We start from the raw sequence: 26,348 nt of genomic DNA, 5'->3' as shown, positions 1-26,348 counted from the left end.
TATTTTGTCAGGACAAAAATCTTCAGCTTTCCATATTTGCCATTTTAAGCTCTGAGGCATTTTAGTCTACTTGATAGAACATTCATTAAATGCCATCTTGTGATGTAAGTGACAGTATCTGCAAAGAGGGTGTGAAGATCACCCAGCACAGTGTTTTCTGGTTATAAAATACACTCCTTGCCCATATTTGTGGGACAAAGTCAAAGAGAATAAAAGTCAAGGTAAGAAATTATTGGTATTGAGACACCTTGTATATATTTGCATTTGGTACACAAAAACTCAAATATAAAAATTATTGTTGTGAATAAAAAATGAAAGTTAAGATTAAAGTACTTTAAATGCTACATTTCAATTAAAAATAGAAAACATCCATAGAAGGAAAGTACAAAATAGTCTAAAATTTTCTTCTTTTAAAAAGAAAACACATGCTTTTATTTCTTAACATAAAACATAATATATGAATATTTCTCAAGCATCTCTAAATGAGGACAATGCTAACATAAAAAGCACCGCAGAATGAAGGCCAAGGACTAATACTTTATACTCCAATAGAAAGTCTATTAATGTCTGTTAAAGTTTATTGCTATAAAATAGAATTAGGAAAAACAGTTCTCCATTACAACTAAACTTTAAAGCTTTTCTTAAAACATAAATGTAATCTTACTTTAAACGGTTAAAAACAACAATAGAAAAATGTGCTAGGTAGAATAAGATCCCAGACCTGCACTAAGAGAATGGCCCACCACACAGACACTCCAAACGGCTACCGGGCAGAGTAAGAGCCTGGAAGGACAAGACGTGCTGTGGGGAAATGCTGTGTGGACACCTCAGCAAGAGCCTCCAGCTCTCCTGGGGTCTAGGAGTATGGCGCCCCAGGGCACTAGGGAGCTAGGACACTGAAGAAGAGTTCCAGTCAGATACAACACAGGCACTAACTGCTGAGTCAGAATAGGAGGAGGGAAGGCTCCATTTTAGAGAAGAATTGTGGCAATCCACACAATCTGAGACAGGCTAAAAAAATTCTTTCATTAAGAAAGGAGGGTGGTTACATGAGAACATAAGTTGGGAGAAAGAACTTATGTTCTTTGAATGACCTTTGAATGTGAAACAGGAAGAGAAATCATTGAGAAAATAAACTACATGAAGAATGGGAGAAAAGTAAGAGAAGAGACATAACAGAGCATGAGGAAGAATCTGGAATGAGGTGTAGAAGTTAGCAGTAGGCCACTGAAGACAATCCTTCCAAGAGAGGAGCACGAGACAAAACTAGACAGAAGGAATGTAGGAACACCAACAAAAGATGCTAACAGATTCTACGGTGGCAATCCAAGGCCTGCCACCTGTCTCCATGGCTGTTTATGTGAATCCCACCTGCCAATCACCACAGACGACCATTCCCACACATTCAGATCCAAGTAATATAGAAAGTGATGGGACATTTCAAACTAGAATGCCCCACAGTACCTGGCTATGTATCGCTTTCCCATGTACTGGAACTGGTGCAAGCAGACCCTGCAGATGGGATGAAAAATTATCAGGCAATGGGAAGATAAGACTATTATCAACACAATGTTTTATTTAAGCCGATTAATAATAATAAATTAAATATGTCTACCACTAATCCTGTACTTCCGGTTTTTAGAGATTCTCTGGAAGGTCCCTCTAAACCCAGAGAAATTATTACATTGTAAGAGGAGCCCACAGTTTAATAATTAGTACTGTGGTAGCTGGTGGAGCACCACAGAATGAAGGCCAAGGACTAATGGGACTTCCCATCCACTTGGGGCTGGCAGATTTACTCCAAGGCAGTTTGCCTTAAGACTATGTTGGAAGGGCTAGGGTTGTGGCTCAGTGGTTGCACGTGTGAGGCACTGGGTGTGATCCTCAGCACCACATTGAAAAAAAATAAACAACTACAATAAAGGTATTGTGTCCATCTATAATTAAAAATAATAATAATAAAAAAAAGAGGGGCTGGGGCTCAGTGGTAGATTGCTCGAGTAGCACATGTGAGGCACTGGGTTCGGGCCTCAGCACCACATAAAAATGAAATAAAGATATTGTGTCCACCAACAACTAAAAAATAAATATTAAAAAAAAGAGTATGTTGGATACCCTAAACACTAAGTTGCTTATCCATCCTCATTCATAGTACTCATTCACATCTGTGAAAGGAACTCTGTTTTGGCTCAAGCGTATGGAATAATAATACCTTACAGATATCAAGTATGTAGTTTTTTGTTTTATTTTACTGCACCTACAACACTTGACTCTTTTAAAAATCATGCAATAAGATAGTTAAAACAACAAATCCTTTGGAGCTGATTCTTCCCTACATGACAGGTCCCCTGTTTTACTCAGCAGAGGGAGTAGTCATGAGGCTTTGAAGGAAGCCCCTGCTAGCAGGTCAAGCCCACGGCCCTTTACTTATAATCCCCAAATACACAAAAGCTCTTGAAAACTGGGTTTCTGCTTGTTTTCATGCAAATACATTTGCCACCAAAATATGATCAAACTAACAGACATCAAGAGTTATGATTTATCCAATTATTGTGAATAATAATAGAACTTCAGTTTTTTAAACTGCAGATATTTATGTGTTTGTGGAGTGCTGAGATACTGCCACTCTCTATATAAATACACTCTCTATATAAACTTTTCAAAAAAATTTTAAAAATTCTAAATTTGAAAAATTATCTGCCCCTGGCAGTTTTAGAAGGCATTGTGAACTTGTGTTTCTAAAAAGAAAGAGCTTAAAGGTAATCAGAAACTCATACAAAGGAGATAAAATGAGACAATATAGTTATTAGATTCAACTTAGAGAAGCAGCATCAGCCCAATCCAGTGAGTAAATTTTGTATTATTTTATGAAAATGACTTAAATAGTCACTTTTTATCTAGAACAATCACATATCTGCAATAATTTAAAGTTGGCTACTGTTTACTAGCTCATAAGCTCTGAAAATAGGTGCTGGGGTCAGGTCCAGGAGAAAGAGCTTAAGGAATAAGAATATGTGACATAAAATTCATTCCTGGCTCAACTACACAGTGCTCTTCAGACCTCTTCTTCCTCTGGGAAGAATTATGAGGTAAAGCTTGAGAGTATATAGCTGAGGTGGAGCATATGTCTAGCATATGCAAGGCCCTGGGTTTGATCCCTAGCACCATGGGGGCAGGGTAGAATTATGAGGCAACAAAGACAAAATAACTCACTCAGATATTGTAAAAAAATCCATAAGTTCAGATGTTGAAGCCTTGTTCCAATATGTAAACAAAGCATCTAGAAAACAAATATTTATTTTGTCAGAATTACAATATATTTCATTTACATTATGGAAAATCACCTACTGTGATAATGGAAAGAGATGTCAGATTGTAGGTCTCCAAACCCTTCCTGTGCCCCAAGTCATAGATAATCAAAGGACAAAAAAAAAAAAAAGTGGGTAACATACATAACAGGCTTAAGTCAATTTATTTATGACAGCAAATTAACAGTATTTATTAAAGTAATAGAAAGAAAACAGAGTTCCTGTAGTGGGAGGGGCCCCAAGGGAGGGTTACTCCAGACTTATTCAATTTAAAGAAGCTACACTTGAAAACCTGAATTTGAATCTTATCATAAATCACCTGGTACTATATTATAGCATAAGGATTATTTAATTTATACAGATTGTGCTCTTGAATAGTCAAGAAAATTAAAAACAAAACAAAACAAAACAAGTGGGCACACAATCCAAAGTTAGGTTTTCATTATTTCCTACTACAGAATCCCTCCCCAGCAAGGAATCTGCAGAAACTTTCTACGTGATATACATACTATTTTGTCTTTTGAGTTTTAACTGAACAACATAGCTTCATCTACCTCAAACTTTTCCAAGATGCACAACATTCCTCTTTATGGATGCACCATAATTGGGTTAACCAATCTCCTTATTGACAGACATTTACTGATCTTTTCCTATAACATTTTCTACTATAACTATGTCTTTATGAATGTGAGTTTTTGCATATACATCCAACTACATCTTATAGGGAAAATTCCCAGAAGTGAAATAGTTTATTGCATGGTATGTATTTTTAAATTTATGTATGAACCCTTATCAATCTGGTATTGCACAAAGGTGCTATCACTTCATAGTTAAGCATTTTTTGCCCTCTTAAATTTTAAAATGTTGGAAAACAGATGAAAAGATTTGGAGCCTTTGGAACCTGAAATGAATGGAAAAGATGGCTGCAAACAGGCTGATGGCTGCATGCCCACATGCTTCACACTTATGAGAAGCAGTGACTCAGGGAAGACATGGGAGCTATAGCAAGAATTTGTGCCAGGCACTGTGTTAGTGCTGTCCCAATTCTCCATATATTGTGTCATCTAATCCTCACTCTCATTCCCATGCAGAAGAGTGCTGCCATTTACAGATGCACCAACATAGCCCTCAGACATTAAGTAATTCTCCTATTTACCTGCCTAAAAATATATATCTGAATGGAGATGTAAATCAATTGTTCCTAATTCTAAAGGCATTTGGCTCAGTAGACCAGTAATGAGGATGGGTTAAGGTAGTTTCTATTTTGGGGAGATCTTGTGCACAGAATTCAGATGGAGAGACTGTTTACTTTTGGCTGGTCATCCTGGCAAGCCCTTGAGGAGGCAAGGAGACCCTGGCAGGTCCTCCATAGGCACCGTGGCTGCCCCCAGCAAGCAGACACAGTAACCAGCAGCACACTTACTCCTCGCTCTGGACACTAGCTATTGAGCCCTACAGCTCTAAAAAGAGGAAGCAGGCACAAGAAGACACAAATAGTGTGGGGCCCAGCATTCAAGTACTCATTAAACATGGAATAGATAGAAGGAACACACAGCTACAGAAATACACAATTGATTTTGGTTGTCTCATAAACTATCTCTGGAGTTAATTTCTCCTTCAACCTATACCACATACAAATATCGATTCTAGGTAGATTTTTAGATTTAAATGTAAAAATTGAAAAAAAGAATCTTCAAAGAAAATATAGGAGAAAACCTTTATGGCCCTGGGGATAAGAGATTTCTAAAGTGGGACACATATAAACTTTAATTATAATGGGGAAAATGATAACTTGAAGGCAATTGAGGGATAAAAATATATTCTAAAATTGATTTTAAGGAGGGGCCCAGCATTGGTATCATACACATATTTTTCAAATGGCTACATTTTAAAAATATGTGTATGACTTTCCAAAGGGTTGAATTTAAAGGATAACTTTTACTTGGATGCAAAAGAAGTTATGTTCTAATTATTTATCATATTCAATAGTTGAAGTTTAAAATATTTTAAAGAAAACTTTAAGCCAAGAGGAAAAAGGATATAACCAAAACTACTAAAAGGCAGAATTTAGAACTTTTGACTTAAATTTCAATTTTATAACCCAAATATCAGAATAAGTACCCCATGCTGGTGTATTTGGTCATCAATCAAGAAAAATCTTGCTCATTTTGTCTTTGTTTTTTAAATTGCTATTTTAAAGTAACAAAATCACCCACTCCTTAAGCACTTTAAGGACGAGTGGGTCATTCCTACTGCTTGTGTTATAGTCAGGCCACTAATGCTGCTGAAATGAAAGCTCAATAAATAAAAACAAAAACATGAAGTTCAGGTAGAAAGACCTTCTTACCAGATTTGTAGCACTCATAACTATGGCCACCAGATACACATAGCACGAGTTCTCAAAAAATGGCATTTTGTTTTCAGAGAGTTTATCTTAATCCAGTGACTTTAAGGAAGCTCCTAACACATCTTCTAGTTTGTTGTTGGGAAAATAAGACCAGATTTTTGACCAGGATAAGAATTATGACATTGAATTCTGACATAATTTCCTGGGATTGGTTATATCACACCACCAGAGCTCAAACTGTGCTGTCACACATTTATAAGCTTTACACAATATAGGTAAAACAGGAATAGTTCTGCCTATTTCTATTAAAAAAATGTGGCTGTCACACTTTTAATCAGAAACATAATCTATGATAATACTATTAGAAAATAAAAACAACTTATCTCTCTCTTCCAGTTAAAGCCAGGAATATTATACAGATATTTCTAAATAGAAGGAATGCTTAGATCCATGAGCAACATATTTTTTAATTCAAAGACTGATCAATCAATACGTTATGCAAGTTGCCAATGTTTGTTTAGACAGATGAAATTTAAAAAAAATCAAAAGCTATTTCATTTATCTGCTTTTGTCTCCTTTAGTTAAGATAATAAGCCAAAGTTTAACATAAATGTTTAAAAAACAGGTCAATTCGAATTTTAGAATTCATTTTCTAGAATAAGATAATTAACAAAATTTTTTTCAAATTAAAGCTTTTATTTCTACTGCATTTAGTAAATTAACAAACATTTTAAGTAAAGAAGAAATCCTTTTATATCCTTGAGTTTTTTTAAACTGATTATAAGTTTAAAAAAATTAAATAGTGAAACAAGGAAAGCAAAACAGGAATCTTCATTTTTTTAACCTACCATCAGACATGCTTTTTAAGATGTACAGGAAACACATGAGCAGGCTCTTAATCTCCAACTGGTCAAGTTTGTCACAGCGAACCACAGAATTTCCCAAAGTGCTACCTTGTTGGTGCTAAAAAAGGAAACATTGGTAATATTTTTTAATTAATTTCATTATAGGAAAAATTCATTTACCTTTTATTCCTTGAAAGACAAATATTCATAGAACTAAGTTAAATCATAGAAACTGGAAAGTACAAGCAAACTACAGGCACAATTAAAAGACAGGCATACTTTCACCCAAATATAATACACACAAATGCTGTTTCTTAGAGTTCTGGCTTGTCTCCTTTGCACACTTGCCTAAGGCACAAGCCAGAAGGCACAAACCTGTCACAATGGATAGCCAGTCTAGAAATGCCAAATAAAACCTCAAGCAAAAAGTGTGTACACTGGGATCCTATGCAGAAGTGAGGCCTCAGAAGACACCACCCAGTCACCCAGCTCCTTCAGAGAACGGCATGGCTGCAACAGTAAGGAGAGCCTGAGGGGCTGTTGTGCGCCAGCCACCAAAGCCTGCAGCTGAGCTGCTGTCATTCAGGGTCACTGTGGGGCAGTCAGTGGGCACCACTAAAACACCTGGCAGGCTCCAAGGGGACAAACAGGACACCTCAGTACAGCACTGCCAAAGACCTAAACCGATGTGGTTCCTCCATCATCAGCTTAGCAGAACACAGCACACGTGAGGAAGGTTGGGGCAGAGGGGAAGGCAGTTTTACCACTAGATAGCAGGTTCCCATTTAAACAAAACACAACAACAATCTCATCTCATGATTAAAAACAAAGGAGATTTACAAAAATTCCAAGTTATATTTCCAATTAAAATCAGGAACATTTTTTTTTTGGCCAAATACCAAAGTAAAACCCAAAAACAGTGAAAGATGTTTCATTGAAGGTGTTGGTGGCCAATTGAAAAAATATATATATCTATATAATAAACAGCCTTAATTACTAAGATATATGAATATTTTTATTTAAGGAAGAAATAAAGATGCTATTAGTGGCAAAACAGGTATGGATGCATCATCTTGCCCATTTGCTTAATCAGAGCCACTAGAAATCAGTACTTCTCGCAGAGGGAGGGAGGGAACAGCATGCATCATTTCCTCTGGCAAAGGTGGAATGGTTAGAAGGGAAAAATCCACAGTGACCCGGTTTCTCCTGGCTGACTGGCAGCTCTCCTGCTCCTCTCCAGCACTGCGTATGACATAAGTAGAGTGCCTTCTAAGCAGCTTTTCCCTCTACACATGGAGGCAAGTTGGGATCAAAGAGAAAGTTCCACATGTCACAACTGAGATATCAAGCCTTGACACACTGTACTTAAAAACAATCACATCAATGCCATCCATATGACCAGATTACAAACCTGATGCTGTGGAATATGTTGGGGTCTGGACATTTTCTGATAATTAGGAATACATCCTTAAATGGTTCACCTGTGTATTGGTAGAAGCACTTCCCTACTGTAACTTTAAAGAGCTTAGGAACAAACAGTTCCCAGGGTGATACCAGTCTACCATGGTTCTGGATTTAAATTCAATCTCTATCCTTTCCCACAAAGTTCCAAATAGTCTGAGCCTTTAGTAACTTTAGGAAAAATGGTTACCTATAAGGAGGAAGTGTTGTTTTGGGGGTGGGCACAATGTGAATCAAGAGTGATTTCAAATCTCACCTGATTCCTGAATTGCTGATATAAACCATTAATCTTTTCTGGAGCTGGCTTGGATCTAATAAACACGTGTGTGGGTAGTTGTGTTATAAATGGTGTACTCCAGTGTAAAGACTGTGGGGATTCTAAAGAGGGCATTTTTTTTATTTGGTAGTGAGGACTAAATCCTGGGGTGTTTTATCACTGAGCTCCATCCCCAGTCCTTTTTATTTTTTATTTTGAGACAAGGTCTTATTAAATTGGTTAGGACCTCACTAAATTGCTGAGACTTGCCTTGAATTTGTGATCCCCCTGCCTCGGCCTTCGGCAATTACAGATATGTGCCACCATGCCCAGCTAAAGAGGGCATTTTAATTTAATTTTCTACCTGAACCACCTGCCAGAATTACCCAAGGCGCTCTATTGAAAGCATTGTCCTGATCTGAGATCTTGAAACAGAAATCAGAGTTTTAGGAGGCTAAGGATGTAGCTCAGTGGTAGAGTACTTGCTTAAGGTCCTAGATCCCCAGCACCACAAAAAAAAGGGGGGGGGGAATGAATCCCAACTTTAGACAAAAGCATCATCTGCTTCAGGTTTAATGAACTGTTTGAAAAAAACAAAAGGTCACATCTAACAGACAGGAGAATATGAAGCATGTTTACTGTAGGAAAAGAAATCACCTTATCCAGGGAATTACTCTTCTCACTATTTCTTTCTGGAAGGCTGTTGCCCGAATCTGTGCTTATGAGAGATCCTCTTGAGTCAGCATTTCTCACACTGTTGATGTTTGGAGTTGATGCTGTATATGGAGAAGCTATACAGAAATTGACGAAGACCAAAGTTTTGGTAAAAGAGAACAAAATAAAGTATTACACTTTAAAAGAAACTGCTTTTTTTTTTGGCATTTTCCCCTCCATTTGGAGGTTGGCTCACTTTTAAAGAGCCAGGTCATATAAAATGAGATAAAAAATAAACTTTTAATCAGAATAAATGTCAACTCACTTATTGTCAACTCATTTATTTGGTTCTAAGTACCAAATAAACACAACTGCTAGTTATTTGATTGCTCAGACTACAGGGGCATACATTATTCAGAATGGAATAGAACAAATATTGGAAAATAAATCCATCTACAACCATCCAAATAAGCCTCACAATAAGCCTATAATATGTAAGCTTTGTATTAAGGGACCCTACTCTGCATGGTTTCATGGTATATTTTAAATTTTCAGGAAAACACAATGATACTTGATACTAGCTGGAAACTGTGGTTTCAATACTGGATCATGCTATGTTGAATCTTGTTGAAGCTGAAGCTGAGTATTTGGTGGTTGCTATGACAAAAAGTAAGTACTAGAAAAAAAATCAATCAAAACAGGAAGTAAGAATGGTGGTAGAAAATCTGAGTCTGAAGTATGAGAAGCTATGAGCATCTATTAGGCAAACAAAACCCACTAGTAACATTATGGTTATTAAAAATGAAATACAAGCATTATTTTCTTTAAAATTTTAGGTGTATTGTTATTTTTACAAATGCCTATTAAGTTGTTAGATCATAAGTATTTATTAGTTGATTTGGTCCTAAGTCCCAATAAACAGAATTGCTAGTTATTAATAAACAGAACTGCTAACAGATAAGTTCTAATAAACAGAACTATTAGTTTTGGCCTAGGGATATCACAAAAAAATTACTGACAATAAGATCCACCCTTATTCTCTGTGAACTGAGAATATTTGGGAATCTCTGTTATAAACATTTACGGGTAGAAAGAAAGCTCAACTTTGAAATAAAATCTGTGATGGCCCTTAAAAATACATTGACTTCCTGCTTAGATAAGCTTTAAATGAATTATGTAATTTTAAAAAGACTCTTTGGACTTGTACATTCTGTGCTGAACCAAAAGCATGCCACCAGTAGAAAGGCCTGGCTGGTTTTGCAGATGGCACGAGGGGAGTTCTGGCACTGTGCTCAGCAGCTGTAAGCAGGCCTCACAGACCCAAACCAAAGATGCCATTATTGGCACCTCACAAAGGCAAGTTATTTTTCAGATTCAGCAGGCAAATTCACTGGCATGCATGGAGTGAGATGCTTCTAAGTTAAAAAATAAAAATTAAATAATAGCCAGCTTGAGTTGCACCAAAAATATTTTTTCACTTTTAAATTTGGTAGCTAATGGCATAAATTTATGTCTTAGGTAATGTCATGATGCGCCCCTGCCCAAGTGCTGTGGATGGAACCCAGGGCCTCACAAATGCTAGACAAGCACCCTACCTATGAGCTACCTCCCAGCCCCCAAGATAGTCTTTAATGTTAGAAGGAAGACCCATGACACAGAGGTTGTAAGTCCTTTCCCCTCCCAAACACTCAGATTTACTCACTACTATCCCTGAAAATGATCCAATATATTAAGTTCAAGAAAAGAAAATCCAGGGGAATTTGGAAAAATGAAGGCTGAAACAGGGGCCTTATTGTAAGCCCACAGGCTGCATTTCTCTAGCAGAGAACTGTGTGATCAACTGTCACAGGAACAGAAAAAACCCTACGAAAACACAAAAACCATTTTTCTATAAGAAAAAAGAAACATATACAATGACCAATTAAAATTATCCAAATATAACTGTACTTCATGATTAAGGTAGAATATATAACTCAGGATAAAGGCCCTCAATAAAGTAAAATTAGGCCTTAAGTTCTCGGATTTTTAGGCTTGATTCCAAAACTAGAATTCTAATTTAAGACAAACAGATGCAAGTGCAATAAATAAAAATCATCATGCTTAGTTTGTCGTGTGTGTGTGTGTGTGTGTGTGTGTGTGTGTGTGTGTGTGTTTAGTATCCTGGCCCAGGAAATGACCTTAAACATGTGAGCAAATAAAACATTTTGTTCATTCTTCTCTGCTTTGTACCAACAGCCCAATGTACTGTGTGTGGAAAATGGGACCCTCAACCCAAGAAGTCTTGCTTTTTTTAAAAATATTTTTTGTTGTAGATGGACACAAAACCTTTATTTTATTTATGTGGTGCTAAGAATTGAACCCAGTGCCTCACACATGCTAGGCAAGTGCTCTACCACCGAACTACAACCCTAGCCCCGGAAGTCTTGCTTTCTAAAATGAATGAATCTCGGAGTATTTTTTACCCAGGCAATAAATCTATTTTATAAATTATCATGCACCACATTCCAGAAACATTTAAAAAATTGGTGAATGGGCTGGGATTGTAGCTCAGTGGTAGAGCACTTGCCTCACACACATGAGGCCCTGGATTTGATCCTCAGCACTACATATAAATAAATAAATAAATGAATAAAGAAAGATATTGTGTTCATCTACAACTTAAAAAAAAAGGTGAGTGAACATTCTTAATATGTGTGGAAACGGAATTTCTTTTAGACAAAGATGCAGGATAAAAGTCTGCTCTAAAAGATAAGCACCAGGACTAAAGTCAACTGGAAGCTGACAAACAAAAAAGGAATTGCTACAGCTATGAGGAAAAAACTAGCAAACCCAGGTCCAGGTGGGGATTTTCTAGAAGGTACTCCTAAAAGAGAATAAGAATTTAATCTTCAAGATGAAAGGAAACACAGACAAAGTCTGACGATAAATAAGATTGTTGTGTGGCAAATTCCTATAAAAAGTAGATTTGGGTCTTGAAATTCCATGAAGTGTGAAGAGGGAGTGCATCAGTCTCAAGCTCTTTTCATAGCTACACCATGAGTGCAGAGCAACCAAAGGCCATTACCACTGTTCAGGCCACGCTGAGGATGTCTGATGACTCATCTCCACGTGCTCAAGGAATCTCAAGTCCTAATAAGGTGAATTCTGCACTGGACAGAGTCCACTGAGTTAGAACATTCCCTTACTGTGGTCTGATCATTTCCACAAAGTTTGGAATGCTTCTCTTATGGTATTACAGAGTACTGGTCACAGAGAACACAGCATTAAGATTTTCAACACATTTCTGAGCTTGTGGAGTCATCCAGTTGGCTATTAAGTGTGTATCAAAAAACATGAGTAACATAATATAATTGTGCTTGTTATACTGACAAAGAAGGTACTGAGTGTTTACCATGCCAAGCACTGTGCACACTGACAATGATTTTGTGTGGAAGTATGGATATGGAGGGTGCAGAGGGTGGACACCCTGCCCATGACACTAGTCAGCAGTCCAGATCCAAAGCCATGTGTCTGACATAAGCTAGTGCTATTAACTACTGCACATGAAACCCTCTAAAAAAGATCACCTCCTCACTACAGAGTGGCAGCTTGACATGTGGGTAGAGCAGGACAGAATGAAGGCCTCAGAAGAAAGGTAAATGGAAACTCAACAAGAGCAGCCAACATTTGCTGAGCATTTACTGTGCACTAGACTCTGCTCCAAACATTTTTCATACATTAACTCTTGTTACAAGGGAAATCTAACTATGAAAACCATACATGACTATAAGGAAATTAAGGATTGGTATTGGTAATGTAGGAAAAATTGAGGCATTCAAGTGAGTTTTCTAATCTTATATTCTACCCTGTTTCATCATCTACCATGAAAAATGGCATTAACAATACAAAAGGTAAGAACATATATTCAAAGTGACGACAGTCTGTAAGTTAGCTGAATAAATGGAATACACTTTTTTCTGCCATGAATTTATACCATTAATGGATAGTCCAACCACTAGCCATAGTAGGACATTTTATTTATTTAAAATGTGGTAAAGAGAGGAAGAAATAAAGACAGAAAAAGACTAAGCCATCTATGACAATCCCTTGAAGACAGATTACATAATATATAAATATAAATATAAATATATATATATATATATATATATATATATATATATATATATTATGTAGATACATATATTGATATCCATTATCTTCATGAAGCTATGACTCAGTCATCAGAATATAAATAGGTACATTTTCTCCGGCACTTTCTTATGAAAAAACTAAATGAATCTTGATTTATACCATCTGTTTCCCTCCCCATGGGGAATACTCCTTTTCATTGTTTCATATAGAAAAATATTGTAGGACAGAAGATTTTTGAAAGCTGATTTTAGGATTGAGTCCCAGCCACAAAATGTGACAGAATAATCCCTTCAGGAATCACTCTCACATTTCCTCTAAATTGCCAATACTACAACTTTTATCCCCTGCCAACACCTGCAAAGATATTCCTTTTCTAAAAGCATGAACAATCTAAGATTTAAAATACTTCACAAGAATTTTACAAAAAAGCAAACAGCACAAGCAAGTGATTAAATATACTATGTTTGGAATCCACAAGAATTCTGAAATCTTTATTACAGTGTATGGCTGAAGAATTTCAGTTGTGAAGTATCACACCATGAAAGAATACTCAAGGCAGAAACCCAGTCCTAATTTGTGAGTGTAATATGTTAAGAAACTGCTAAATCAATGACACCCAAGTGACATTGGAGAGAGACTGACAAGTGCATAGAGCATTACCAATGCCAGAGATGGCACCTAAGAGGTCTTTGTGCAGGCTGTGGTCCAGTGTGTTTCCCTTCTGTGGTGTCACCAGTGGGTTCCCAGCTGGCAAAGCAAGGGGTTCCTCCTTCACAGTCTGTCAAAGAGGGAAGAGAAGAAGCAATCAGATAATAGAGTGAGTTACCAACTATTCTCAACATGTGAAGGCACATGTAGGAATAAGCAGAGCAGCCTGACCTGGTCAAGGGCCTAAGGGGGAGAAGCAACCACAGGAGCTGTTCTTCCCAAGTGAGCTGGAGTTTTAGCAGTAATGACAACAGACTCTGGATGGTTGGAGCTCCATGTGAACTTATCAGAGGAGAAATGACATCATACTTAAAATTAAATCTCTTTTTAAGGGGATTTTACTTCAGTGAAATTCAAAGAAAGACCTCGAATTTGTGTTTTTCAGGGTTGAAACAGGACAGAGTGTCACATTCTGATCTGCATTACCTATTCTGCTTAGAAAAGCAGTTAGAGAATACACATATGGAAGGCAAAGTTGTAGAGGTGAGATCAGCAAGGGGCATTTAGGAAAGAAAGTTTATAAGAAAAAAAAATCTATAAACATGGATCACTTCAGGTAACAGTATTTAGAAAATATATGTGGAGGGGTAAAGAGGTAGTGTAATAAATGGGACCATGTATTGCTCTTGGGAAAAAGGGAAAGAAACATGCATGGAAATTTCCCAAGTATGTGTTACAATGATGAAATGGCAAGATTAATTCTTCATCAGTTCATGGTATGAATAAAAGGGAAAGGGAACTGGTAATATCTGTTCATATTATTAGCAGATAAGCCCTGAGGCCAAGAAAAGAACTTTAGGAAGACAACAAATACACGTTTTAGTTTGTAGAATTTTTATAAACTTTAATAATTAAAAATCATTATGGGTGAATAATTTAAAAGCCTTTTGCAACTGAAATGTGATAAGGAATTTGATTGTGTTAATGCTGAATTGTAAGATGCTACCAAGAATCTTTTTTTAAAATAAAAAGACAAATAGCCATGTATCAAAGACAGAGTATATAAACAAACCAATCTCTAGTCAAAAAGTTTTAAAATAATTTCTTGAATCATTCTTCAGTCTACTTAATTTCCCATGCCTCTTTAATTAGTTACAAATACAAACACAAATACAATATAAATTAAGATGGAAGGGGCTGGGATTGTAGCTCAATGGTAGAGCACTTGCCTTGCATGTATGAGGCACTGGGTTTGATCCCCAGTACCACATAAACATAAATAAACAAAGAGATATTATACACACACACACACACACACACACACAGAGTGTGTGTGTGTGTGTGTGTGTGTGTGTGACTTCTTGAAGGCAGGGGCTTCTGGTCCCTCATCTTGGCATTCCTGACATTCAGTCTAAAGAAGAGAAATTATAGCCTAGAGAGATGGCTTTTCCAAGACTACAGCATATTACTATCAGAACTGGGGCAGGTCTGGGCTCTAAGGAACATGGGTTAAAATCATGCCCTTTAATTTTGCTCCTCCTCCCACCAGAAATTTGTGTTGAATATACAAATGAAAATCCAAAAGGCTTACAAGATATTAGGCCATTAGGAGAGCAAGAATTGAAGGTTTACTGATTGACCCCATCTTAGCCAGAAATGTAATTTACCAAGAGTTATTACAAAGCAACTGCCAACTGTGGTGTTATTGCCAAAATAGAGGAGAGGGTGTGTACAGGTTTGAACTGTATCACTTAAAACTCGCCTAGAACCTCAGGATATAATATTATTTAGAAATATAATTTTTTCCAGATGTAATTAAAACATAAGTTAAGAATAAATCCCACCAATGGTGTTCTTATAAGAAAGGAGAGGACACACAAAGACTCAGACACACATCAGGGAAAAATACCATGTGAAGACAAAGGCAGAGATGGCAGTGATGCCACCATAGCCAAAGAAAAACTCCAAGGACTGCCAGCAACCACCAGAAGCTCAGAGAGAAGCACAGAACAGCCTCTTCCCCTGATGCCTTGATGCACCTTGATTTTGGACTTCTGGCCTCTCAAATTTCTGCTGTTCTACACCCCATTCGTGGCATTGTTACAGCAGCCTTAAGACAATATGGGCTATGTCCAGTAACTATGCTTACGTACAGTGCCTGGGTTCACAGGGAAAGGTGACACATCCCTCACATTGATCCGCTGGACATTTTCAATGAGCAAACCAAACAGAGGCAGGTAGAGTGTGGCTATTCTTGCCTGATGACTCTGAAACAAAGACACAAGTAAGTTTGTTCCATAGCTCTGAGAACAAATGACAGAGTAATTTGACACAGACTATCTTCTTTATTTAGATCCACCCTATAAGGACAAATATTAGATTTTATTCCGAAAACAGAGGAAAGTCTTGTACTAGTATCACGAATTTTCTAATTAGTACTCTCTTCATATCACTTAAAGGACATTTATCACTGCGTATTTGCTTCCTTTGAGGGCCACTCACCCTTGAAGCATATCTGTCATCAAAAGAATGCTTTATCAGCAGGTTCTTGAGCACACTGATGGCGATCACACGGACCTCCCGAAATTCCTGGAGGGCAGTGCCCACTTCTCTTAGTAATAGTCCTACCAAGAAATGGTTTCTGCAGAATTCATCTGTTAATGAGTAGTCAAGCTGGAGATCTGAAAGGAGGATATTGACTACTTTAGTCAGGGAGGGTCCAATGCTCTCTGAATAAAATAAAAACTGAATCCATCCTCTGCTTTCAGCCTGCCCTGCATCTGCCAATGCATGATCAGACCTGTTTTCAAATAGAAAAGGGTTGAATCTAAAATGCTGCTCTACTCCTTTACACATCAAACTCCTATATGAAAACCAAATTTAAATACAAATAAGTGCCTTGGATTTTGGAACACATAGCATCCTTCATGATTGAATATAAGTTTTAATACCAATTTTTAGAATATAAAACAGCATGTTACATTATAATTTTGTTACTGAAAAAGTTAAAAATAAGCTATTGTATTAATTAATATAAGCATAGGAGTAATTTGTGCATAAAATTATGTAATTATAGAATAAATAAATACACATGCCTTATTAAAATGATTTACTTTCTTAGTTCAATATTTATTTCCTGATCATCAATGCCTGCAGAGTCCCAATAAAACCCAATGTGTTCAAAGTGAATAAATTTGCACATAACCTATTTATTTTGCTATCACTAAAAGAAGAACTTATTTATTATAGTATTTTCTAAAATATCTGTTTAATACTTCCACACCTCTAAAAGCAAATAGATATAAACTAAAATTGGAAGGGACAAGCACCAAACCAAACTAGTAACTCACCAGCAAGCTAAATGAAAAAGTTGAAAGCTCTTCTGGAAAAGAGCTAGAAGTAAACATGGACCTTCCTGAGGGAGGTAAAAGCAGCTGAACATCACTCCAAATCTGCAACATTCCCTCTCGGGAAGCTTAAGACAGCACTTGATTTCTTACACTGACTCCATTATTAAAGGATGATCTACAGATACAGACGCCTCCTTTGACTTCAATCCATATCTGTTATTTATATTTAAATTTGCCCCAAATATTGACCTAGGTCCAGTAAAACCCTTTAGTAAAAGAGGAAGAATATTCATTTTCCCAGAATAATCTGTTCACTGTTTATGATTACTAACCCCAGTCTACCCAAACTGTAGTTCACAGTTTGAATTCACATAAATCTCTTTATGTGAAAAGAAAATGATTATGGCTTAACTGTGTGTGCTCTTACATACCTGTGCTTGTGGCATATGCATGTTCATACATGCACAGCTATGAGTTCATATGGGTAGGTGTGCATGGGAGAGAAGGTGAGGTGGGGCAAGTGAGAAGAAGGTAGAGAAGAAGAATGCTAAAAGAGATTAATTCCTAACAGTGAGACAAGGCAAAGGATCCATATCTTAAAGATGCCCACTTGCCTAGGGCAGCCCCTCTTGCACCAAATACCCTAGAAACACTCTGAAGGTGTGAGTCTGCCAGACACCTGACAGATTTCCGTTGGCTCAATTCTACAGGACAAACAACAGAGTCCTGCAGGCTTAAAGGGCAATATGGGCAGTAATACATTCCCTGCCCAACCACCAGACATAAACAGCTACCCTTAGCACTCTGACAGGGGAAATGAAGAAAAGAGGCCAGTGCCCAAGAACAGGTGACTGTGAGGTGAGGGAGGGCATGGATGAGGGTAGGGAGAGGAACTAACTCCATGAGGAGCTGGGAGAGAGTGAGGACCCTGCAAGGCCCCACCGGGACCTGTGGTATGGCTTCTGGGGAAGATGAGGACTTCTGCGGGAGGGACTATTTAAGAGGTGTTGGGGTAGGCATGCCATGTTTGGAAAGCTGGGAGTAAGCAGGGGTACATGGAATGTAGGGGACAGTGGGGTGTGAAACAGAGGTTAGCCAGCCTGGGATAGACTGCATAGCTAAATTCCTGCTGCTCCTTGGCCAGGAAGCTCCCTCTCAGACCTGCGGGTACTGGGCTCAACCCCTCACTTTCTCCCAAAACTCTTATCTAGCCACCCTATCTCCACTGTCACCACTTTTCATACCCTCCTTTCCAAGCTTTATTATTCCCCCTTAGCATTTATCAGTCTCCAACATTCTGTGTATTTCACATATATAAAACAGCCAAGGATTTTTATCCAGGTTGTCCACAACTGTATCCCAAAACTAGACTAGTTGGTGCAACATAGTTGGCTCAACCATTTGTTGAACAAATGATTGCCAACTCCAGGGCCACAATCTCCCTTCTTGTTCTTTATAAAGTGTTACAAATCTGTTTGGGGTGGGGGGAAAATATTTGTCTCTGCATGTTTCTCCAAATTTCAATGTGTCATTAATAGTTTGCTGGCTTCTTCCCACTTTTTCTGCTTTAGCACAAACAAACCTAAACACATTATAAGGCACTAAACTTAATGAATATTGCTTGATAGACCTGTCATTCTACTTTATTCAAGTTGATTTACTTCATGAAGATAAGAAACCTTTTGACCTCATTCCCTTCAAACTTAAAGACGATACAGAACAGTTAATAAAAACTCAACATGCAAACATAAAAAGCATGTGAAAAAGCCATGTTGCTTGTGATTCAAGCTACTGCCACCACTGTGGATGAAGGCTATGGAAGTAGTGGAATGCAATTTTGGGGTGAAGTAGGACTTTTTTGTTTGTTTGTTCTATTTGAAGAAACATCCCAGAAAATCTAGTAACCTTAGGAGCAAGATGCCTCCCTGGGATGTTATTGCAATGTCTTAGCTACAGTGAAAACAAATTCACCACTTCATCGTGAGTTTAAAAATGATCGAATGCCTAAACAAATAGTATAGGTAAACATTTGAATAGTCACTTGCATTCTTTTTCTTTTAAAGGAGGAAAATGCAAGAAAGCAGGCATCACATCCCACACCTACCTACAGGAGTGTCATTTGACTCCACAGTTGGTGAAAGAAAAGCTAGTTCATAAGAAAAAAAGAAAAGTGAAACAAAAACTACAGTAAATAAAATGGATTTCTATTTTTTTAAGCAAAGGAATTTTTCAATGAAAATGAGTCACATTGGCATGATCTGCAAGCTAATAAGTTTTATCAAAAAGTAAGTTTCCATGTTACACTTTATCAATACATTTGAAATGCAAATTTAACAAGAAAAAAGTTAATTCTTCAATGAAAATCAGAAAATACTAGTATCATATTTGAATCAATTCTCTTTTCTTATTAGAAAATGAATGGCTATCTCTGAAAAAATTAATGCATGTAAAGATAGGTTACCTTGGTATCTTTGAATCCTGCCTTTTCCAAATGGCATTGGTAAGTTCAAGGGAATATAATGTTCATGATTGCACACCACACGGAGAAATTCAAACTTGTATTCAAAGAGGGTCTGCAAGAAAAAATGTTTTGTCATAAATTCAATGTTTCACTAGATATTTTACATGGGACACTAAAAAAGCTTATCAGAAACAACACACCCAGGCATCAGCAACAGGAACCTGTGGGAAATGCACGTTCCAATCCAGTTTACAGATTTTAAAATGGCTGCAGGGACTTCTTTGACAACTGAAAACACATTTCATTAAACAATGTCCTCAGGTGATGTTTAGAGCATTTATTATTTATGTTCCTACTTCCATAGAGGATTTCACCTACCTTACAATTATAGACACAGATTCAATACAATAAAAAAGACTAGTATGCCAGAGCTTTAAAAAAAAAGAAAAGAATGAGAACAGTCATAATTCCAGCAGATAAAGGTTACATGGTTACTTTTTTTCTTTTCCTTAAGTAAACCGTGACTCATAACATTTATACTTTTCATTTTGTGGTTGAAATGTCACTGTGGTATTATAAGAGCAAAATCTATGGGTATGTTTATCTCTCATTCTGAATTACTATGTCCCTAATATCCCATATTAGTATAAGCAAGTGACAATATTTTCAAGAGGGAAGTGAGCTGTCCCTCTGGGACTGAAAGATTCATATGAGAACTGAGAGGATAGGTGGATTTTCAGATGTGCATCAGAGAGACACAAGGAACCTCATGCAATAGTCACACTACCTTTGGGTCTCCAGGAGCAAAGCAGCTGATATAGTTGTTGATCTGTTTAAAGACAAAGCCCCTGTCCATGAAGGTGAAACATCTCTGTGGAGAAAAACAACCCACAAAGGTCAGTATTTCAGGCCTATACTTTTTGGAAACTTAGGCTAAAATCAACACTTGTTAAGGATAAAAATCAGTGCTTGTTTAATAAGTTATAAACTTGTTTAGTAAGTTTATTTTTCAGCATAAAACACATCACTGACATTGTCAGAGCACCTGCTCTATGCACTCTGCTCAGGAAAAACTTAAAAAGCTCATCTTAGTTGCAGCTGATGCCCTCTCCCCTGGAGGTTCCCACCTTGATGAAGACCGCTAGGCTATGATTTGCGTTCTTGGATGCCTCCGGGTTATCTCGAAACTTCTGTGTGATGTGTGGCATCAGCATATTCACAACAGTTTCCACTGCATGATGGTAAGATGCAGGAAATCTCTGGTTTCGTAATAACTGAAAGGAATTTAAAGCAAACATTTACTATTTTTTTTTAGTTGCAATCCTTTAGGGGAAAATATCTTAACTTGGAGTCCATTTCTTAAAACCCAGAGTTCTAATCTTATTTGTCCGAAATTAGATAAAATGAATTACTCTTCTTTCTCTCAAAGTACTATACAAGTGTTCAAATATTTCAAATAAGTGCCATGGATACACTTCAGCATGATAAAGACCATCTATAAAAGTGGAGCTATAGTTTCTATTCCCAGAGATTCTGACCTAAGAGCTTGGCAGGGAGAAGGTATAGGAACCTGCATTTTTAGTTAACATCTTTGGGGATTCTAGTGTCTGCACCTCTTTTAGAAAACACTGGTCTAGGCTTATGCTCCAAGTACTCAAAATAAAAATACAAAGATTGATGACTGTACATGACCAGTTTAAACTGCTTACGAGGCAGCAGTCTGCTTCTAGTTAAATTTACATAATAATCTTTATCATTAATATTTACCTAAAAAATTATATTGACTACTTAGCAATTAACTACCATTTGTCGTTGATTATCTTTTACATTAGGTATGTTTTTATGCACTTTTTCATTCGAATCTTATGAGATCCCCATGAATTTAGTCCTCATTTTACAGAGGAACAGAGAGGTTAAGGAAATGTGTCCTCAGTCACACAACTAAAATGCTTCAGACCCAGCTCTACCATGAGTTTAAAGCCTGTGCTCCTGCTAAGGGAGACCACACTGACTCCTCCCCTGGACACATAAATAGAACCATCTGCTGAGAATCTGAAACGGGGTGGTGGGGTGGTATGAAATTACTTAAATGCTCCACTATATCTATCCATTGATGCGTTCAAAGAATTCTAACTGCCATGTGAGGGGAGTCTCATCATCCTCATTTTACAGATGAGAAAATTGAGGGTTAGCGTTCAGTAAACAGTACTAACCTCTAGTTTTAAAATTTCAAAGGGATTGTGTTCCAATGTGTAACCAATAATTCTATATCCTGAGGTGTTAGCATTAATATATGAGTGACTTCCAGGACTCTGGAAAGGACAACTAACCACAAGGCATGACTGCTAGTCATCCAAGCTGGCTACTCCCAAAAAAGTGGTATCCCTATGGACTTTGGGAGGGGGCTGAGTCAATGACTGCTAAGGCCATGAAAAATGGATGAAGAACTCTATCATGTATACATTAAGTGAACAGCAGGCCAACCTATTAGCTAATGTTGTTACTATCACTGAAGGTAGGACAACCAGACATAGAGGCCTCCTGAGACCATGCAGTAATACCAGCTATGAAGTATCGTTACCAGAAAGAAAATAAAACCGAAATCAAATCAGGCTCCAGACATAACCACAAATTTATAGGAAATTCAGGGATTAGAGAACCATGTAACACTATGAGATTCTAATCAGCCAAATCTAAAATGTGAGAAATTCTGATGGACCAATGACCCACTTTCTTTAACAAATATGTTCAATCAAAAAGTGAAGAGGGAACAATTTGAGAATCAAAAAAAACTCAGATTCACATCAATAATATGCAATATGTGGACTTTATTTAGATCCTGATTCAGCCAAACCAACTGTAACATGACATTTTGGGGACACCTGGGGAGAACCGAATACAGACTGGGTGTGAGACTATGATAAAGAAATATTGCTAGTTTTAAAATGTAATGCTATAAGAGTTATATCTTTTTCAAAATCTGTTAGAAATGACACACTAAGCATTTCAGAGATAAGATGCTGGTAAGCTGCTTTTAAAATGCTGTAGGCAAAAAAAGTGTAGCTATGTAAAGCAAGAATGGCAGAATGTTGCTAACTGCTGAAGCTGAACTACTGGATCATGTGAGAATCATTACACTACTCCCTAAACTTCTAGACTTAAATCTCCACTCTTAGTTTTTATTTTAAAAGATGTGAAGAATGATGGGTAATTTACATAATATCCCATAATTAATGCTGCTCAGTGATTAGAAAATGATAACTTAGGGCTGTAAAGGCTGAAAAGAAGTTTCCCAGCAGTGAAAAACAGTTATGGTACTGGTAGAGCTCTTGCCTAGTATGCTTAAAGCCCTGGGTTTGATCTACACACACACACACACACACATACACACACATCCTAATTTAGCAATAAAACAAATTAAAGTCTTTTTACAAGGCAAGACATACACATCCAAAGATAATAAAGACTTAGGTAATTAAATATTTTTTTATAAAGATTACTAAGATTATTATAAGCTGAAATGGAAAGAAAACCTCTGGGACAATGGGCTGGTGCCCAGGGTGGTAAATATATAAGAGCAATCAAAGGAGAGGACCCAACTTCTGGCCATGGTTGCTGGAGGGTCTGTTGTCAGTGCCACTGCAGTGTCCCCATTGAGCCAGCACCACCATCTGCTCCTCCAATGGAAACTGCCAGTGCGGGATCTGCAGCCCAGCCTATTCTCACAGGACCAGCCCCCTCCAGCCTACCTGCTGTGGAGCACTACGTCTATCCTGCTGGCTGTGACTCCACTACATGGGATCTCCCTGAAGACCCACATCCAACCTGGCTGCTGAGGCCCCTGTGAGCACTGCTGTTAAAGCCAGGGGTTTGCAGAGACTCAGCATGGGCTCCCTGCATCCTACAGGTCTCTGCTCCTCCAATCACTGCTGAGCTGGTGAGCACTTGGGAACAGTCATCAAATGTTCACTTTTGTGTTCCTTACTGAGTCCTTCCACTCTCTAGTGGGGTTTAGAGACTTCTTTTCTATGAATTGTTTTACTACTCTGTGAGACACAATAAATAAGACTTAATAAGTAAACATTTTGTTTAGGCTTTGTAAACAACAACAAAAGTAACAGGGCTAAGAACTTCATCAATGACTTTTGTCAGCAATCTGAGTTAACCTCTCCTTATCACAGTCCCTACATAACTACCTCTCCTTCCCAATTTTTCTACAACTTATTTTCTTCCACTTATCTCCTTATAATTTTCTGCCACAATAATCATTCTCTGTAGATTCTCCATGTTCATGTCCCTCTCTACCCAGATGGTGCCATGAGAACTATGCTTCAGATCTCCAATTGCAGTGAACAGAGGTGCCTGATGGACCCCTCTACTGTGCTCTGAAAGCTACTGCAGTGTCTGTGCCATCCATACCTTGTACTGTCTGCTCCCAGCCAACAACTGAGGGGGCAGAGATGCAAAGGCAGGCTTGTTACTGGGGGATGTGGACTCTGGCAACTGGCTTTGGTTCCAGGACTCTCTTTCTTAAGAGTCACACTGTGCTTTCAGAAGTTCCCTTCCCTTTCGCTCTCCTTAACCTGGAACAGACTGAACCCTCCTTTGATGGCTCTCCCACCATCTCTTGGGCTACTTCCTCACAGTCATTGCCTTAATAAATCTCCTTCATGGCTAAACTGATCTGTCAACTGAGACTAACACAATTCATTTTTCTCAGAGAAAAACTTAGGCTTACGATTTCAAGCAGACTAGCACTCACAAATCTATTTCCCTAGTTCTAAGCCTGAGTCTCCACCTGTGAACTGGAAATTGGTTCTCTGTGCCATTACCCCTTTTGACAGCTGCTGGCTGTCACCCAATATTGTTCCTCCCGCCCTCCCTCCCTCCCTCCCTCTCTCCCTCTCTCTCTCTCTAAAAAAGCAGTATTAGAAACCAAACCCAGCTCAACAAAACTGGAAACATGGATATCCAGACTAAAGACTTCCATCCCTTGCAGCTAGGTGTGGCCATGTGACTAAGTCTGGACAATAGGGTAGCAGTGGCAGCAATGTTTTCAAGTTTAATCATATCCTAAAAGGAAAAGGTGTGTCTTTCCCTTCCTACTGGCTGCAATGTGGATGTGGTGGCAACAATATTAAATCAGCACTCCAGCGGGGCAAAGCAATGAGAGGGAAGGAGCTATAAGCTCCTCCTATAAGTGCAAGCTGTAAGTTTACACTTGAACACTCTTGTTCCTTGTTTAAGTTACTGTTATGTCTTCATCACAGCACCTGAACCTACAGCCCTAAGGTTTAAGTTATTCTAAGTAGAACTCATCACTGCCCATCTCCCCAGTAAGTCATATCCCCTGCCCCACTCAACTTTGACTTTACTATGTTCTGTGTGTTTTAGGTTAGGGTAATGATGTATAATTTATATACAATAAAATCCAGACTTTTAAAGTGTGAAGCTGGGTAAGTCTTGACAAGTGAATACAGTGTGTAATCACCACAGACAAGAAGACAGTCCGCTTCTGTCACGTCCACTCTCCATGCCCAGCTCCCACGTCCACTCACCATGCTGTTTTCTATCCCCATAGATCTTCCTTTCCTAGAATGTCACATCAATGAACTTACTCAGTGTATAGTCATTTGTGTCTGACTTTTCTCACTTAACATAGCACTTCTGAGATTCATTCATTTTGTTGCAAGAATGAGTATTCTGCTCCTTTTTATTTCTAAGGGTATTCCATTATACAGGATTGCCACATTTGCTTATAAATCCAGCTGATGGACATTTGGGTTGTTTCTGGTTTTTGACTACTATGAATAAAACTTCTATGAAATTTGCATATGAGCCTTTGTGTAGATACAGTCTTTCATTTCTCATTAATATATACCCAGCAGGGAACTTCTAGATTGAATTCATAATTCTGTCTTAATACTGTCTCTTGTTCACTCATGATGCTATTCATTCTCAAATGGAATCCCACCTCATCTTTCCTAATGCTAGATTTTCATCAGCATCATCATAAAATGTCATTTCATGTCATTGCAGTTAATTAAAGAAAAGAGAGAAATATATATATATATATATATATATATATATATATATATATGATATATATATGGATATATATATGAATATGTACATATGTGTGTCCCACATAGGACACAACTCTAGATAGAAACTTGTGTATCAGTGAGTCTAAGTTACTTTGTTAACATTTATATCTTTTTTAACTTCATCATTCCTATTGAAGAACCTACTCTACCTCTCTCTGATCTCTCTACCAAACTGTCTGCTGCTTGGTTTCAAAGCTCCAGATAATCTAATCCTTATTTTTGAGTTAATCCTGTTTTTCACTCTCCACCCTCTAATCTCAATCTAGCCATCCTGAGCTCTGCCCCAGAGGCTTATAGCTGTCTAAGACTCATTCTTCTTTCCCTGAGTTGTGGCATCCTTCAAGGCCCAGGTTTCACACTAATCTCTTATCACTCCTGGAACTCACACAGACACAATCTTCCTGAATTATGCTCTGTTTGTCTAAAGCTGAATGTCTTCTTTTTCCAGTAATCATGTCAGCTTCAAGGTTGAGGCTGTGTTCTCTACTCCATTTGCATTTCTTCTCTGTGCTCTGTGCCTATCAACTGTTCAAAATACTCATAGATGGAAGTGTGCATATTAACACTCTGTCACACAGGTACAGGTGTGCATAAATGTTGGTTTAGGGAAAGTCAAAACAATCCATTTAGGAGAAGAACCATATCATCCTTCTTGCACTTTACAAATAAAAGTTCTTTTCTTGTGCAATTAAGCTAGAAATTAGTTGCAGGATAAACAAGTAACTAACTTAGGGGTATATATGCACCCTTTTCCTATGCCAGTTTCTCAGCCTCCTTTCC

General features: G+C 37.7%; 1 protein-coding gene across 20 annotated transcripts in view; it reads right to left on the bottom strand.

The window, feature by feature from the left end:
• Positions 1-26,348, bottom strand: part of DOCK9 (dedicator of cytokinesis 9) — a 285,485-nt gene that overhangs the window by 53,419 nt on the left and 205,718 nt on the right. For 19 of the 20 annotated variants that reach the window (XR_014021587.1, XR_014021588.1, XM_081290940.1 and 16 more), the window contains exons 28-37: positions 20,589-20,735; positions 20,249-20,332; positions 19,462-19,573; positions 16,153-16,331; positions 15,804-15,917; positions 13,663-13,780; positions 8,875-9,008; positions 6,504-6,618; positions 3,214-3,280; positions 1,465-1,512 (exon numbers count right to left, since the gene is read on the bottom strand). Coding sequence is in view for 18 of the 20 variants with exons in the window: in XM_081290940.1 (XP_081147066.1) it covers positions 1,465-1,512; positions 3,214-3,280; positions 6,504-6,618; positions 8,875-9,008; positions 13,663-13,780; positions 15,804-15,917; positions 16,153-16,331; positions 19,462-19,573; positions 20,249-20,332; positions 20,589-20,735 (1,118 nt within the window). In the remaining 2 variants the exon portion in view is untranslated. The remainder of the gene's footprint in view (positions 1-1,464; positions 1,513-3,213; positions 3,281-6,503; positions 6,619-8,874; positions 9,009-13,662; positions 13,781-15,803; positions 15,918-16,152; positions 16,332-19,461; positions 19,574-20,248; positions 20,333-20,588; positions 20,736-26,348) is intronic. The other variant, XM_081290948.1, reaches the window with a different exon arrangement.

This window comes from Spermophilus citellus, assembly GCF_964194105.1.
Source record: "Spermophilus citellus genome assembly, chromosome: 1".
In the NCBI taxonomy this organism is placed as follows: domain Eukaryota; kingdom Metazoa; phylum Chordata; class Mammalia; order Rodentia; family Sciuridae; genus Spermophilus; species Spermophilus citellus.
Note: the sequence above shows the minus strand (reverse complement) of the source record. Positions and strands in the feature narration are given on the sequence as shown.